Consider the following 18,173-nt stretch of genomic DNA (forward strand, 5'->3'; position numbering starts at 1 on the left):
CCCCTCACAAGTGAGGGGGATATTTCTGGTTTAGGGATCTGACACCGGTTACGACCTTGCCCTTGGCCCTTAAACGTTAGGATGTACAATTTCAAGTTAAATGTCTTGTAGGATGTTAGTTCGGCTAGGTGAACCTTTGTATTAGCGAATATGTTAAGGTTAGCCAAACATCGCAATGTGGAAATGAAATTGTACATAATATGAAACTGTTATTTTAATGTTTTAATTTTGTTTCATATTTTAATAAATACGGCCGGGAGGGTCACTCCCTCCCGTCTTCCAAAAGTTCAGAACCGTTTCCGGTTTCCCATCCTTGGGGATTGTGTTGAGAGGGGGTGGCGGGTATCTCAGCCATATAAACTGGGTTTTCCCCATGCTACGCTCCCCAGTCCGCTCCCCACACGCAAATCGAATTTTTTTTTTTTTTGCCCCGCGGGACCCTAATATAGCCCCCACATCAAACCTAGGGGGTCAGGGGGGTCTACCCTGCCCCCTTATGGTCATTTCCCCCTTTTTTTTTTTGCCACCTCTTGTGTCTCGATCCTACCGAGACACAAGATGGCGGCCGCTCCGGACTGTTTCGAATGTTTACAGACACCTGTGAGCCAATCAGCTTTCCGTGCGCAAGTCGCGTAGCACGCCCGGTGCGCTCCCCGGGGCGCGTACCGGGGGGCGCCTATAGATATATATTTTTTTGAACCAAAATTACTCAAAATCCACTGCAGCACATATCTTGAGACATAGCAAAGGCACATCGGGCTACCAGTCCCTACAATTTTGCCAAGTTTGGTGGAAAACCATTCAGCCGTTCGGTCTAAAAGTGAGTTTGACCGCCCTATGGAAATTAACATGGGGAAAACACGTTTTGGGACCCCCCTTTTATCTTGGCCCCCGCTTGATGAATCCCCCCGAAACTTTCAAGGAAGAACCGGAGCTCCGCGAGGCAAATTTGAGGAAATTTTCAGGCAGATTCGTCAACCGGCGCCAAAGTTATTCCAAATAGAATTTTGAGATTTTGCATTGAAAAAAATCCTAACTATAACTACCTACTGGCGACCGCCAGTAGGATATATATATATATATATATAACGAAGGATTCCAAGGAAAGGAATTCAGGCTAGCCCACAGCGACGCGTTTCGTCCACGTCCGTGGTCTTAGTCACAGGTATATAGTGTTATAGTTTTCCAAAGCTCCGAGGGTTTTAGAGGCGCACTCGACAACAGTTGTAAAACCGGATGGTTTTATTGAAACATAGAGCCAGCCACTTTCACATGGGGTGAGAAGTTTTGTCGACGCGTTTCGAGGCAGGCAGCCTCTTCTTCGTGGACAGCTCAGATGACTGCACAGACGGCTCCAATCAGTCTTTTGTAGAGCATGCAAAGACCCGCAGTGGATCATGGTTAGTGCCTTCGTATAGTACAGAGCATGCTGGGAAACGAAGTCCTAATTGAAGTACAATGTTGCCCCCAGTGGGCTCCATGCAGTCATCAGTAGTAAAAGCAATTTTTTCGCCCTTCAGTTGGCCCCCAAATGCCATGCTGGCTTATTAACCCACAGCTGATGTGCTTCTCGCGGTGGCCGCATGGTTCCTATACCGTGTAGCTTTCCCTGCATTTAGCGGGTATGGTGCAGCCTCCCACAGCAGGGCAGCCGTCTTCTTAATGTAGTTTTCCAAAGCCCCAAGGGTTTTAGAGGTGCACTCGGACAGCTCGGATGACTGCACAAACGGCTCCAATTAGTCTTGTAGAGCATGCAGAGACCCGCAGTGGATCATGGTTAGTGCCTTCATATAGTACAGAGCATGCTGGAACACGAAGTCCTAATTAAAGTACAGTGTTGCCCCCAGTGGGCTCCATGCAGTCATCAGTAGTAAAAGCAATTTTTTCGCCTGTCAGTGGGCCCCCAAATACCATGCTGGCTTATTAACCCGCAGCTGAGCTGTGCGGGACAGGTACTATGACGCCACTGCAGACAGCACAGGATTTGCAAGATAATTAGCCAGCATATCAGACGGGGGCACACTGTATTGCGATGAAATGCTTTTTTAAACATAAGACTACACAGAACCTACTAAGGAATCACTTCATTTCAATCCCAGCATGCACTGTACTATACTCATGCACTAACCACGATCCACTGCGGGTCTTAGCATGCACTTTAAAAGCGATTGAAGCCATCTGTGCAGATCTGTAAGCTGTCCATGAGGAAGAGGCTGGCGCCTTGAAACGCGTAGGACGATAACTATTAACCTCATCTGAAAACGCGGACTCTCTGCGCTAATAAGCCTAACGGCTTTGCAAGGACTGTAGAGTGCGCCTTCAAAACCCCTGGGGCTTTGGTACGTATATATCTATTCTATCTATCTATCTAGCTATCTATCTATCTATCTATCTACAAAAGCAAAATTCTTGCACATGAAATCATTTACAGGGATTCTTTTGCTTAAATTCACTTTGCAATTTCGAAGGTAAGTACTTAAAATTTAGCATGCATATGATGACAATGATAATATTCATGTATTTAGTTATTATATAAATATAGAATACATATATATAAATAGCAATAGAAAATTATATAAATATAATTCATCCGTATAAATACCCTGTCAGTATAAAAATCATGAATGTTAAAATATGCATTGATTACAGTACTTATAAACAGTTAGCAGCCTTACGGAATATATTCCTAAAGTTGGAATTCCCTTTGGATCGTTATCAATATGGGTAACGTTCTAGCTAAAAGTGCAAATGTAGCAATGTGCAAATGTGCCTCGTGCAAATAGGTATATCAGACAAAGTAGCAGCTGCCTGATGAGTTTCAGAAAATAGTGCAATGTGCATTTGCAACGTTGCATAATGTGAAAAGAAGATTAAAGGGGAGAATGGAGGGGTATGCTAAAAGATATATACATTAAAGACGCAATGTAAATATTGAAATTGATAAAAACAGATTCTTAGGGGTAGGGGGAAACAGTAAAATGTCATTGTGGGTAAGTAAGTAGATGATGTAAATGTATGTAGAGTTACAGTTGGGCAGAGGCTACTGGATCAAAGAAAATTATGTAGATCCTCCGTGTTGTTTAGTCCTTTAGGGTGTTTGCTGCCTAATTCTAAAATATATTTGGACTCCAATTGCCTTAATGTTTTTTCGTGATTTCCTCCTCGAGGATATTCAGGGACGACAGCAATTACAAAGTACTCCAAGTGTTTGAGATCATTGTTGTGGACAGCTTAAAAGTGTCTAGCTACCGGATAGGCCGTATTTATACACATGTTTCTCTTAGAAGTAAATGTTTTGAGAATTATGCTTTATAGGTTTTCTTTGCAAAAACGTTTACCAGGTTGTTATATTGCCTTTAATTTTGTTAAAACCATCATAATGATATAATAAATGTGTTCTTACATTTTTCTAAGTACTTGTGATATCTGAGCAGCGAGCAACTCCAAATGTTAGGGACTATCGAGAAAAATTGTTTCATGTATAAAGAATTCAGCTGCCAGTCTTTAAATTGTCACTTCTTGTTTTCTGTTTTTTTTGAAAACCTTTATTTATCATAAATATAGTACACAGCGTCTGCCTACAACCACTGCGGGCCGGCCGCTATGACACTGTAAAACATTCCAGGTTACCTTGCGCTGCAATCAATGACAGAAGTAACAACGCTACGATGCACTGGCAAGGAACTACAGGAAAAGGATAAAGAGGGTTTCATTTTGCAATTTTGGCGAATCGTCCTAAAGTCAGACCGGGTAGCTGAGAGGGCGAGCCACATAGCAAGGTATCCCCAAGTGAAGCAGCGTTATTAAAATACTGGCGTAAGTCATTACAAACAGGATATACAAGCGCGGAAGTACATGTCGCCCCAGTTAGCGCCCTCCCAATCAATATATCACCTCAGGAGTTGCGATCTAAGAAGTCTATGGTATATGAGGATGGACAAAGGGTTCATTCTATAGCATCAATAAAAGGATCTGATGACCTATAAAAAACATGTATTACGTGGAACAATTCGGAGACAGGATATGCGCCCTCAAACAGAAGTATAGGAGGGAAGGAAAATCGGAATATACAATCATTCAGCGAATATGCAGTAAAATCGAGATCTTAGCCACAGAATCAATAAACCATGCGATAAAGATATAAACGCGAAACGCAAAAATCGTCCCGGAAAGAACTAAACCCTGACCACCCGTCTGACCCAAGATATACAAGAAAGAAGAAGAGAAACAAGAGAAAGAACAAGAAAAGAAGTAGAAGATAGAAGGCCATGGAGACACAGAAGTACAAACAACACATCCCATCCCCCACCCTGCATACCAGCGGAAGGCCACGGCCCACCCCCCCCCCCCATTAGGCATGCCTGTCGCCCCAAGAAACCCCAAAAGAGGGAGAAGCGGAGGAGGGCCATAGCACCAGCCCCTTGTGCACCCCCAACCCCAGAAGCAAGGGCCCACTGAAATAGTACGCGGGCATCAATATACAAACATCCCAGCCACCCGCGGTCACCAGTGCAATCCATAATCCAATCCAGCATCCAATTCACGAATAAGCGACATGAGTGAGCAAGAATCAGCCCTGGCCAGTACGGAAAAAGAGTCAAAAATGAGTCACAGTTGCACACAGGTGGTATCAGCAAACACGTAGTACCCGGAGGGGCAATCTCAGATCGAGCCAAGAACCAAAGGAATAGTCCAGGAGGGTCCCCCCGAGGTAGAATCACATTCCACACAAAGTCAGGGTGTTGGCATTCAAGCAGGCAGGCTGGCAATAGGAAGGAAAAGGGATAAACAGAGTCACTGATCTTGTCGTTGTGCTCCCCGGACCCTCCAACACGCTTCCTGCACGCCTGGGAGACCTCGGCTGTGACAACCGGGGAGCATTCGGGCTCACAGTCCACAATGCACGGTGCCGTATCCAAGTCTTTCGCAGCAGGAGAGATAGTAGGGTGAAAAACATATGCAGCCGCCCGCAGTTCTTGCCACTCAATGCGCCAGTCTCGGAGGGCCAGCCGATCATCCATTAGCGTGGGCGCCATGTTGTATCTCCAACGCCCAAGGACTTCAAGCCACACACACCAAAGAAAGTCGTTCTTACCGGTGTCACGGCTACATCAGCAAATCGCGGTGTGTGGAGAAATAAAACGAGGCACACGCAGGTTCCTTCAGATGTGCAACGCTACACACCTCTCACCACGGTGTAATCAGATTCCGGTCAGGCAAGCCAATCTGCTGTCTGATCATATGCGCGAGGTTGCTGGGGCCAGCAGAATGTGCACTCCACGTTAGTCAGTGCTGCGTTGCGGCGACAGTCATAGGATCATAGAAGAGCGGTTTCGGTTTCACCACTCGGGTCGCCGGGTATCAATGGCCAATGGAGGCCGGTGTTGACGCTGTGCGGGACGGCTGCTTCGCCACGTGAGGTCCCGGCTCGTGCTGGAGGAAAGGCCAGAAACTTGCAGGCGGTCTTATTCGGCCGTCAGAGGCCGCAAAAAGATCAGAATAACGCGGTCAAGCTCCGCCAAGACTCTGCTGCACTGGGCCGTGGCTGGGGTGCAGGATCATAGCCAGGATAGTTCCGGAGGTGAGGGCGAGCTGCGGAGCCGGGCGTCTATGCGGCCATTTTGGCCGCCGTCTTGGCTCCTCCCGCTGTTTTCTGTTTTTTGTGACATGATCTGTAATGTTCAAGTGAGAGTACCCATTTACTTTTCTAGTGTTCCATCCTGCAGTGCAAAATACAGTAGTAAAACTGGGCATTTTTCAGTCCTGTCTTTGACTTGTGGTTCCCTTTCCCCATCTTGAGACACCTGACAGTAATGGAAGAATACCACTCAGTGATCCCTTGATGGATGATGAGTGTATGAGAATGTTTTGTTTTATTTTTGTATAGCAGTGGAATCTGTAAAGGGTATCCTAAATATATTGTAAGCAGCAATCTGGCCTTTACTCCTTTTGGAAGATTATGTCCCTTCCTCCTCCTTCTATAAACTGTCATTCCCAACCCCGGCTTTGCTGTCAGTAATGGTGGCTCATTAATTTCCATGTCAGTAACTGAGTGGTACTTTTCTTTTTTTCACAGGTTGTAGAGATGTATGGCCTTCTGGCTCTTGGGATGTCTCTTTGGAACCAGCTGGTTGTCCCTGTTCTGTTCATGGTCTTCTGGCTGGTCCTGTTTGCTCTTCAGATGTATTCCTATTTTAGCACTCGGGATCAGCCAACCTCCAGAGAGCGCCTTCTATTTCTCTTTCTAACCAGGTAACTCAGCAGCTTGTTTTATCTGAGGCCAAAAGAGACTAGAAAGATATAAAGTATTGAATGTTGTAGGACTAATGCCTATCCAGTGTTATTGTGGGTGTTTCCTATAGGCAGTCTGGCATAGAGAGAGGCGAAACCATCTTTATTGGTAAAGAAAGGTTACGCAGGGATCTTTAGAATGTGTAATGAAACAATGCAGTGATTCAGAAAACAGTTTTAGGCCTGCATAGAGAAAGACCGGTATGTATACGGGAGACAATTTGCATTTTAATGTTTATTAATGTTATTTTTAAAATCTTATAAAGCACACTGCAGTGGATGAAGAGGCATTGTTAGGTTTTACATCAGTAAAATATCATCAATCAGTTGAGGTAGATAATATACAGCATTACCTTTATTTTAAGTCCTATAAAAATGTAACATGTTCAACAGGGTATATTAATAAGACACATCAAATATCTAACTCTGGTTCTCACTAGTTACTCTTAATTTTTTTATGTGATTTTTCTTTTTGTCAGGTTTTTCTTCTTTTTTTGAAAAACTTAACCACTATTCCCAAGCACAATTTTAGCATACAAATTAAATGAGACGAAAATCGCCTTAATACAAATAGCAAAAAATACATTTTGCTGCATGAATTGTATCTGGTTTGGCATTCATCTCTATTATTTCCTATCTAGTGGGTGGGTGAGTATGGAATTCTCATTTTAGTTCCTTTTCTCCCCCTTTTTTTTTTTGCCTGTGGTTGATGTTATGTCCCCCCTCACATAACATCTCATACAACCCTTTTGCAAAGTTGTAATCTTTTGATCACTTTTCTCTGCTGTTGGATCCGGAAATATAATTGGCTGCTCAGGAGCCAGGAAGTAACCGAAGTCTAGTAAAAGAGGATACACCAGAATCAAACCGAGAATATGAGAAGGAAAGCAGAGATCCGGTGATAGATGTCGAAGGAACCCAAAAATTTGGACGAAAATCAAATTCTTTGTTGGCAAGAAAATCAGTCACATGGGCTACAGAATGAACTTCCTAGGAATCAAAAGCCTTGACGATGAAGCATAGCCCTTTTAGGTTCTGCCTGAAGTGTTCCCAGAAAGAAGAGGTATGAGGTGTGTAACCTTGTGGACCAAAAGATCACAGCTAAGAGGGGTGTGGCGCATTTGCAGAGTTCCTGTCCAAGACCTTGAAGACCAAAGAGAAGCAGAGGTGGACACATTACGCCATTACACTCATAGCACAAGCAACATTCCTTGAGAGACCTAGGGCTGTCTAGTGAAGAGGAGAACCCAGAGGAAACCGAACTGGCACAAAGAGAAAGATTTGATGCTGTGGAGGTTAACATCAAAAAGAGAAGACTCAACGTCTGCGACATTATCCAGTGATCGAAGGAAAGTCAAAACAGAAGGAACCCCACGGATGTAAGTCAAAATACACTATTGGGAGCAAACCCTCAGAACCTAACTAAACTCTGAAAGGGGATTGAGAGTATGGAAGGAACCTAAACAGAATGTGGCTTTGATACTGAAAAGAAAGACCTCAATGCCGAACAGAAGGCTCTCAAAGTATAAAGAACTGACTCCTTGAGGCTGAGGTGGAAGCAGTGATGAGGAAATAAAGGTTTCAGTGACTCCATCAAGGGATTGATGGACACTGAATCCGTCAAGGGCTGAGAATGCCAAAACCTGTGACACTGAGGACTTGGGGGGAAACTAATGGGCATGGTGGCTTGCTGCATACCCTTAATTCCCAATGCCTGGCTACACAAGACCATTTCAGGAATGGCTATGTCAGTGGTCACAAGCAACCAGGAGCTGGGAGGATAGTAATTGTCACTGAAAGAGAGGCAGTGGTGGAATACAAAGAACATTTCAGTGGACAGGCCCTTCAAACAACCAGCTGCTTCGGTAGCCATCATGAAAGATGGATCATCCAAGGGGTGTGGAGCTCACATGGGGAAATTGAACATCACAGGACTATGGAACCGAAGGATGCAGTGAAACATATAAATGTGTTGAAACTAAAGACAGGGTTCTTAGTTAGCCCTGAAGGTCTTCTCGCACAGGCATTGGGGAAGCCCTGAAGGCCTTCTGGCACAGGCATTGGTAGTGATTGATGCAGAAAGGGTATGCTGTTCCACTTAGGAACAGTATACCCTTTCAGCATCAATCTCTATCAGGGCATGTATACTGGACCTGCTTAAAAAGCCCTAGGTTTCCCCTCTTTGTTGACAACTAAAGTTGGTAGTGCCTTAATTGGCCAGACCTGGTACTTTGATCTGCTGGATGTAGGACAAAAAGGTTAAGCTCCCAGCTTATCAGGACTTGTTGACAGTACAAATGTCCGGTATTCCACCTGGAGCCAGACATACTCAACTTAGAAGCATGGCTCCTGAAAACCTAGAATTTGGCCACCTATGGCTTACCCAAAGACCCATTAAAGTCTTGTGATAGGGTAGCAGGCCTATCACACAAACGTGCTGCATGTTAATGTGTTCATTCACTTGTGTAATAGGGAAGGACTTATGTACAGCAACACGAGAATTTCCTATTCCTAAGCACCTCATTCACCTCCTGGATAAGAACCCTTTCCTACACTTCACTGAAGGTAAACCTATTCGCTATAGTGGCATATATATGGGGCATCATAGGAAGAATTTTCTTTAGCTCGCCTGCAATTAAGAGATTTCTAGCAGGAGCAAAAAGGGAACTACTTTTAAGGTCAGCCCTCCACACCAATGTGGAATCTAAACGTAGTGCTAGCACATTTGAGGAAGGTGCATTTGGAGCCTATTCATAAAGTGGGACTCGGATACTTTTTAAAATCCCTATATTTATAAGTTTATCATAGTTCCGAAACCATACATAATTATGGCAATAAATGCAATATACAGTTATGCCAATCTTACAAGTTGTATTCGTGTGAAATGGATTACTGACAGCCATAGAAAAACAAAAATTAGACAGCCTTGCCATCATCACCACTGTGTTGATTTTCCAAAACATCCTCTCCCCTAGCCAGCTAGTAATCCATGCAGACAAATCATAAAAACTCCATAGCTACACCTTCATCTGTTCTAACCATTTTCATGCAGATTTCTTTGTCTGTCTCCCCTTCCTTGACAGCCCTCTCCTAGGCGCCCAATGTAGGTGGTTGGGTCCAGTGGATTGTGAATCAGCGTTTCGCTAGCACCAGCGCCAATGAGATAAATTTGTACCACAGCTTAGAATTTTTAGACTTCTGGATTAGATTGAGAATGCAGTGCGGTATGTTTTTGTCTATATGTGGTCTCGCTGTGCATTATACCTTGTCAACCAGGCAGGCGGTAAGGGAACGACGGTGGCAGTGTCTCCCGACCCTGCTTGGCGCCAGTTAACATTTTCAGAGCGGAACACTCTGTATGGTATTGTGGATCTTGTTGCAAAACTTAAATGTTACTCTTTTAAAATTGATTACTAATTTTAATCCACTCACGCTGTGTTGAAATTGATTAATAATTTTAAACCACTCACCCACGGTATACCCACGCTCATTCCCGGAGCTGCCAGGGGCATTGAGGCTCATTTCTGAAGTCTGTGCTTGGTGTTTCAGCCTGCCCGCCCCGGTCCGACTCGGTATCCAATACTGTAGAGCGGAGGGCGGGACAGGTAAGAGCCAGACACGCTCAGACACTTCCAGACAGTCGAGCCGTTAGCGCTCTAGCCTTACAGCTCAAAGGGCTATTTGGCCACTCGTCGGCACTAGCGCGCAGCAGTTGCGCGCAGTGGGGCGCCTAAGCTTGCGCCTAAGACGAGCCAAAGACCAGCCCGTCTGCACCCGTCCGCGACTGGACGGGGCCAGGGGGTATGGGGGCTACATCTGCAAATCTGGGAGCTCACTTTACCAGTCGGATATCCTATTCCCCTCAGCTACTCACAAAATTACGGGAGAAACCGTTACAGGGATGTATAGGCGGAGAAAATTTTCTTCTAAAAGGGCCATTGCCGAACCCAGTTTAACACGCTTAAGGAGGAAGGTGGCCTTACTGGTCGCATTGATAGGTACCACCCTAACCCTATCAGTAATGAAATGATAATGCTTCTTTAGAGAACAAGAATCTGCTCTTTAACGTTAGATCATTATCGAAACACACAGCCGAGGTATGGGATCTAATCTCTTCGAAAGAACCTGATTTGTGCTTCCTTACAGAAACATGGCTAAAACCCCACTCGGTTCCTGCCATAACCTTAGGAATCCCGACTGGATTAGATTAGATCGCCCCACCAAGATAGGGGGAGGGATTGCGGTTGTTCACAAACAGGAAATTGATATTTCCATAGTAGAGGAACTAATCACATCAGAACTAGAATTGCTGTTCTTTAAAATTAGCTTCACTCCCAAGGGAAGCCGAATGGGAGCTTTGGTGTACCGCCCTCCTGGACCGTGCACAAACTTCTCTAACATACTGGTTGAAACACTTGCCTCATATATGAATAATGACAGTGACTTTTTACTAGTAGGGGATTTTAATGTGCACAGTGAATTAGGAGATTGCAGTGAGGCACAATCTTTACTGACGGACTTATCCCTACTGGGCTTAATACAAAGAAATTGCGGGCCCACACATCAGGCAGTTCACACCCTGGATTTGATCCTATCCAATTCTCCTTTGGTCACTTGCCTTCCCCCAATGCAAGTAAATTGGACTGACCATTTTATCATTGAATTTCATACTGCCCACATTAAACCCACCCCCTCAGGCCCGGTCCCTTTGCCCAGCAAACGAAGACAGTGGCACAAAATTAATCAAGTTTCATTCAAAGAAAGGTTTGTAGAACCCGTTATCACCCCTTTAGAGAATATCGAAACCGCTCTAAAGAAATTCGAAGGGGCAACTAAGGCAGCTATAAATGATATAGCCCCTCTGAAACCGTTCAAACCACGCCCAGCACATAAACAAGAAGTCTGGTTTTCTGAGCATTTAAGGACACTGAAACAAGCCGCCAGAAAACTTGAAAAGAGGTGGAGAACGTCCCATTTGGCGGATGACAAGAACCGCTACTGGGACTCCCTATCAATTTATCACAAAGCCTTTCGCACAGCACGCAAAACACACATTGCGTCCCAAATCACGGCTGCAGGAAATTCTCCTAGGGTTTTGTACCAAATCCTGCAATCTTTTGTCAAACCTGTAGCGTGCGAAAGTTCTGAGTTGGCATCACAGCAGCTATGTGATGAAATTTCCCAGTTCTTCACTAATAAATTAGACACAATTTATGAGAAAATTGTTAATTCTAATATGGCATTTAGTACAGACAAATCACTCCCTCAGATTAAGGATAAACCTAATTCTATCACCCACACCCTTGACGTGTTCCCCCCTGCTATCACTGCAGAGAAGGTATTATCTTTAACCTCACAGATAAAGAGTGGAAGTCCAGATGACCCGATTCCAGCTAGAATAATGCCCATGCTTGCTGAAGAATTATGCCCTGTGATCCAGAGGCTCGTGCATCTCTCACTAAGCTCAGGTGACGTCCCCAGGGGATGGAAACGGGCCTTGGTAAGACCGATCAGGAAAAATACCGCCATACCATGGACTGAATTATCTAATCTCAGGCCCATTTCCCTGCTACCATTCTTAGGGAAACTGAACGAAAAACATGTCAATCGTCATCTGTCAAAATACATTGAACATGCAGGGGGGTTGGACTATTCTCAATCAGGGTTCAGGCCGAAGCACAGGGAGTCAACCCTTCTGTCAGTCACAGACGACTTGCATATGTATCAGGACAAGGGCTACGCCGTGATCCTGGTACTATTAGATCTGTCTGCAGCGTTCGACACCGTGTCACATATCATCTTGTCTGACCGGTTGGCGAACATTGGACTAAAGGACAAAGTCTTTGCCTGGTTAAGGGGTTTCTTAGCCAATCGCACCCAGAGTGTCACCATGGGTGCATATTGCTCAGTGGAGGTAGAGATTTCGAAAGGGGTGCAACAGGGCTCTTGTTTGAGTCCAACCCTCTTTAACATCTACGTGGCACCCCTGGCAAGAGTGATGCGCACGTATGGCTTCATCCCAGTGTCATATGCGGATGACACACAGCTCCTCTTTCCTTTCAAAACTCTCTCCACTGAAGTAAAGAACTCCTTCTTATTAGGCATGAAGGCTGTAGCACAATGGATGTCCTCTAACTGCCTTCAGTGCAATGTCAGCAAAACAGAGGTCATGCTGTTCGGGGAGGCTAAAATGCTATGGACTCATGATTGGTGGCCACACGACCTGGGAGCAGTTCCTGAACCAAAGCAGGTAGTTAAAAATCTGGGGATCCGTTTAGATCAAGAACAGCAACTATGTCATAGGCTCATGTATCCACACTATCCGCCTGTTGCACAAAGTTTTTCCCCTGCTCCCAGATTCCTTCAGGAGAACTCTGGTACAGGCTCTTGTTCTAAGTCGGATCGACTACTGTAACGGCTTGTTACTCTCTGCAAACGAGGGAGTGCTGGCCAAGCTCCAAGTAATCCAGAACACGGCGGCCCGCCTGGTCCTGAATGTCCCTCCGAGAACCGCGTCCAAACCTCTTCTGGACCAATTACACTGGCTCTCAATCCGGCAGAGAACAAAGTTTAAAATATGCTGTTTAATACATAAAAGCTTAAACGGACAAGGGCCCGTCTACCTGGAAAACAAATTAATTCCATATGTCCCTACCCGATCTCTCAGATCCAGCAACCACCTTCTCTTGGTGGTGCCCCGTGCAAGAAAGGCCAGACACGGAGGCAAAGCTCTATCTGTAACTGGACCATCACTGTGGAACAAGCTCCCTCTGTCTCTCAGACAATGTTCAGAACATCTAAAATTTAGAAGGCAGCTCAAAACCCTGCTGTTTAGAAACCAGATCTAGATCCATCTGATGCTACTTTTGCTCTGTCTTTGTTTCCTTGCTCCCAGGCGCAGAGATACTACTTCGGGAGTTTATTCAAGCGTGTTACAAACCTGCAAATAAATAAATAAATAAACCACACTTTGCCAATAGTCAATTAGATGGTCCCAACGCCCAGTCATATGTAGAAATTCTGCATTTCTCCTCCTACACAGAGGGGATTTAGTTGGAAAAAATCATGTTGAGTCTGATCAGTCCCAAATATGTACGGTGGGCAGAGTTGAAATGAACCTTCTAAAATCTGGCACTACTAGAGATTGTCAGAACCTGCCCGTAAGCCAGTTCCTACTCCCTTTGTCAGTCATGTGTTCAGCTCCGCAATCCACCCTCCCTGAACTCTGAAAGGTTGATTATATCTGTCTTTTTTCAAAACGCTGTATGAAAACAACACACTATGGTTAGTGTGTCCCAATTGAAGCAAAGTATCTGCAAAAATAGTTCGATACATTTTGAGAAATCTCACCCAGCTCTCCCTGGTTGTGTTTGCCATCTTGCCATATTGTAGGAGGTGCCCTAGTCCCACCCCAAATCTGGCCTGGGCCTACTCAATGTCTGGAATGCCTCGCTTGGGTACAGGTCACCTAGAGTGATGAATCCACTGTTGTCGGGCCAATTAAATATCTTTATATATCTTTTGGAACGGTTGCAGCCAAACTATTGATCCTCCTAATTAATATGTCCCAAGACATAGTTATATGCTAAATTATATACAGGCAGTGAAGGGGTGTCGCTCTGCCCCTCATCAGGGTGGTGGATAATGGTTCCTCCCCCTAGCTGCCTTTCAGCATTCTGTTTTCCCAGTTGTCCTCCGCATCACACCACTGTGCTACATGTTAAAGTTTTGCTGCTTTATATCACAGTTCCAGGAGCTCAAGGACCCCCAATTCGTCAGGATCCTGCTTAAGTGTGCCTAATTTCATTTTTCACCTTTTATCTGCCCAGACCAAGGAAATCAATAGTGCATCCATCTCTGCAAATGTTGACTAACTGGACACAGACCTAAAGTTCTGTAAGTGATATAGGCATTGCTGAAGAAGACCATCTTAGCACTTTACGGCCTGCAATTGAAAGCCATAGCATTTTCTAGAAAACTGTGGATTTATGTAACCCATAATCACTCTGCCCATGTATATGTTGTACAGCAGTTGTGGCGAATGTGTCACCGGTACCTCCAGGTGTTGGAAGTGATGTAATATCCATCTTATATTAATATTTGGCAACCTGTTCGGATCAATCCCAACCCGTGTGCCCAGCGGGAACACCACTGTCTTGTGTCTGTTTAACTACAATATGCTTGTATCCCCAAACCTGTCTTATTCTTTAAATAGCACGGGTAGTGATCGATGTGGTTACATAAATTAAGCCATGCCAACTGGAATCCCATAGTGCTTAATTGTCTCTTGCAGAGAGATCGCCAGCGGTTTCATGCTGTGGGCGGCCACACGAAGTTATAAGGGCATTAATCTTTAATGCCACTCTAAACCCAAAACCGGTCTACCAAGCCATGGTTGTACGTAAGGCATACAAAAGATCAACTCAACCGATAAATGTGGAACCAAAACCGATCTGTCACAGCACTTCAAACATGTAATCCTAGTCAACAATATCAAAGGCTTTCTCGGCATCCAGTGATTTTGAGGTGCCCTCCTCTTCCATTTGTTGTGTGGAATAAACTTTGAGTGAGTCTTTGTATATTCAGCATTATGCCGTGCCTGGTTATGGAACCACACTAGTTTTCATGTACCAGCATTCCAATTTTCAGCCTGAGCCTACTGGCCAGCACTTTAGCCAGGACCTTAGTATCTACATTGGTAATGGAGAACAGCCGGCGGGAGACGCAGCGGGAGTTTGTTTGCCAGCAGGAGTTTGTTTGTCAAAGGCAATTGACCAACAAGGAGGCTGCGGGAGGACGCGGCAGGCGGCGGCCACTCCCCCTTGACACCGGGGGTTTTAAAAACGGATCTCGCGCCTCCCGCTTCGCGGGAGACGCAGCAGGAGTTTGTTTGCCAGTGGGAGTTTGTGTTGTCAAAGGCAATTGACCAACGAGGAGGCTCGGGAGGACGCGGCAGGCGGCGGCCACACCCCCTTGACACCGGGGGTTTTAAAAACGGATCTCTTGCCTCCCGCTTCGCGGGAGACGCAGCGGAGTTTGTTTGCCAGCGGGAGTTTGTTTGTCAAAGGCAATTGACCAACGAGGAGGCTGCGGGAGGACTCGGCAGGCGGCGGCCACACCCCCTTGACACCGGTGGCTATCTTCTACTTCCAGCCCTGCGGGACGTGCGGGCGGGAGCCGGGCGAAGCCCGGGACAAGGGCGGGCTGTCTGTGGCCGTCCGGGGCCGATAGAGGCCGGGCAGGGCACCCCCCTTACATCTGCGGTCTACCAGTTCCAGAGACATCTATAACTGAGGTGCAAGACTTTATTAATTTGGCCATTACTCCTAACTGTTGGTTTCTAAACTTTTCGGCATTTGTTCTAACCTCACTAAGGATTACCGTATTACTATGGCTAAAACTGACCTTAGTGTGCTCAGGGCTTGGGGGGGTGGGGACATTGGATGCATTCCTTAAACGGGCAGAATCGGCGGTGGCTAAGGAAATCGAACTTGTCGAAAGGAGATTTTCTTTGGAGCCCATATTACAAGTCGATCTCCCATTACCAATTACAGAGAAGTCCGTCAGCACTATTGTTCTTCCTGATACTATGGATCCTCCTCAGGGTTCGAATGGGTGTGTTTTGGATGTTAGCTTCTCTATTTCCACTGGCTCCTCCCCTGTCTTAAGTCTTCCTCCTTCACCCCCTATGACACGCACTAGGCAGTTAAGGACTATGATGGCTAATGGTAGTAAAGTTCTAGCGGGGAAAAGGAAGGCTAGTAATGCCCCTAAAGGTAGCCGGCAGCAAGCAAAATAGCCTAGGAATAAGAATTCTGCATCTGGGTTAGGTAGACAGGAAGTAAATTATACTCATCAGGCTAATGTGTGTAGGGCTAAAGGACGAATTGTACATAGCGAACAAGATGTAACTAACAGAATGGGGGGTGGGATGTCTGACTTTCTGAGGCTTATGGAGGAACGGATGGGGGCACTTTTATCTCCAGTGATGGATAAACTTGAGCTAATTAATGGTAGACTTAACGTCATTGAAAGACATATTTTACAACAGAAAGTTTCCACGCTTGGGACTAATCGACCCGTAGTTCATGCTTTAAATACACTTACATCCACAGTCACTGATTTGGTGGACTCTATGTTGACCCCAGTATCACAAGTTGTGGCACCTACCATTCCATCTATAGCTATAGCTATAGCAGCTAATCAAGGTGCAAATTCTGGTCCCCGGGGTCCAGTGGGGGGATTAAGTCCTCTTGTTCATGCCCACCAAAGGGAGTCCTTTTCGCTGCATCTTCCTCTGGAGGCTTGCCCATATTCTATCATTTTGGCAAATGTCCCCAAAAGTAAGGACGATAGAGAGGAACACTGGACTACACTAAAAAACAAAGCCCTCCATTTCTTAGTAAATAAAACAGTGTTAGGTGAACAACATTTGTTTAATAATTTTAAAATGGTGGGAAGGGTTCCTTGGGTGGGCAAGACAAAGAAGATCATGAAGGGTGACTGTGTTGTTGTGAGCTTTGGGTGCCCTGTTTTGGTTGATAATATTCTAAGGCAGGTAGGATCAGCTAGGATTCATCCTGACTATGTTAATGTACTCCCACTGGGGTTCTTTTATCCACCACATAACATTGGAGTAACCAGAGCGAGAGACCTTTGTACTCAGATGGGTCCCTCTACTAGTCATGTGGCATTGAGTTATAGATATGAGGCTCTTAATTCATTGGATGCTAACGACTGACTCTGTTGCGGGAGTTCTTTGGACCAGGAATTGGCCGGTCCTGTTGTTGATCCCAGAGTGTCTTTGGCTCTTGATCCTGGCCTACAGGGCTCTATTATTTCTTCTGTACTGTCAGATAGTGGTGCATACATTGATAGAAGACTAAATGACAAGACGGAGCCAACAAGTCGGAATTCAGCCCCTACCTGCATAATCGCGAGTTGGAATATCGCTGGGTTAAGAGCAAAATCCGCCAATGAAGATTGGGAGGGGTTCATAAAACATTTGATATAATAGGCTTACAGGAGACATGGGACTCTCTTGACACTTTCCACCTGGATGGCTACAGCCATTTTTGCATACCGGCTACACGTGGCAAGGTGGGTAGAGCTAAGGGGGGTCTAATTAGCCTGTTTTCTCTAGAGCTGAAGGGCACACTCACACAACTCGATTCAGGTAGTCCTAACTGTTTAATAGTGGAACTGACAGCATCTGACACCCCTAAAATACTGTTTATTAATTTTTATTATTCTAACGACAATGTTCATAATAATCTAGTGTCACTAGAACAATTTTTGTCAGTATATAGTATAAATTCAAATACTTTTGAGATCATTTTGTTGGGGGATTTCAACACCCATCCCTGTGATCAATTTTGCATAAATATAGGCTATGAAGGGCCTTTTATATTCTGCCCCTACCCATTTTGAGCATTCCAAACAGGGAAAGGATTTGGACATTTTTCTGGCCACCTGGAACCTCTATGAGTCAGGCTGTGGGGAGGTCGGCCAAAGGGCCCCAACATTTATTGGGAAAGACGCAGGTACAGTCATTGACTATATCTTTTTAACATCTTTTTACTTATCTAGGGTTTTAAGTTACAGGACTGTGGTCTCTCTTTTTAGTGATCACAATCCTGTTACACTGGAGATGATGACAGGGGACCTTTTGGGCTTCAACGGCACATCTTTTTTTTTTTTTTTTTTATACTTATAAAGCGCAAACTTGTCACCACCAAGGGCATCCTGGCGCTTTGAACAATGAACCAGCAAATTCAACGACTTAGCCTGTCCTGGGGAAAAGGTAGGTTTTTATCGCCTTTCTGAAGGCTAAGAGATCCTCAAGACTCCTTAGGGATATCGGCAGGGAGTTCCAGAGTTTG

The 18,173-nt window shown here is 45.1% G+C and overlaps 1 protein-coding gene across 1 annotated transcript in view; it reads left to right on the plus strand.

Moving 5' to 3' along the window:
* Positions 1 to 18,173, plus strand: part of RNF145 (ring finger protein 145) — a 348,869-nt gene that overhangs the window by 139,190 nt on the left and 191,506 nt on the right. The window contains exon 6 of the mRNA XM_086931218.1: positions 6,077 to 6,252. Within this exon, the coding sequence (XP_086787344.1) occupies positions 6,077 to 6,252 (176 nt within the window). The remainder of the gene's footprint in view (positions 1 to 6,076; positions 6,253 to 18,173) is intronic.

This window comes from Lissotriton vulgaris, chromosome 7 (assembly GCF_964263255.1).
Source record: "Lissotriton vulgaris chromosome 7, aLisVul1.2, whole genome shotgun sequence".
NCBI lineage: Eukaryota > Metazoa > Chordata > Amphibia > Caudata > Salamandridae > Lissotriton > Lissotriton vulgaris.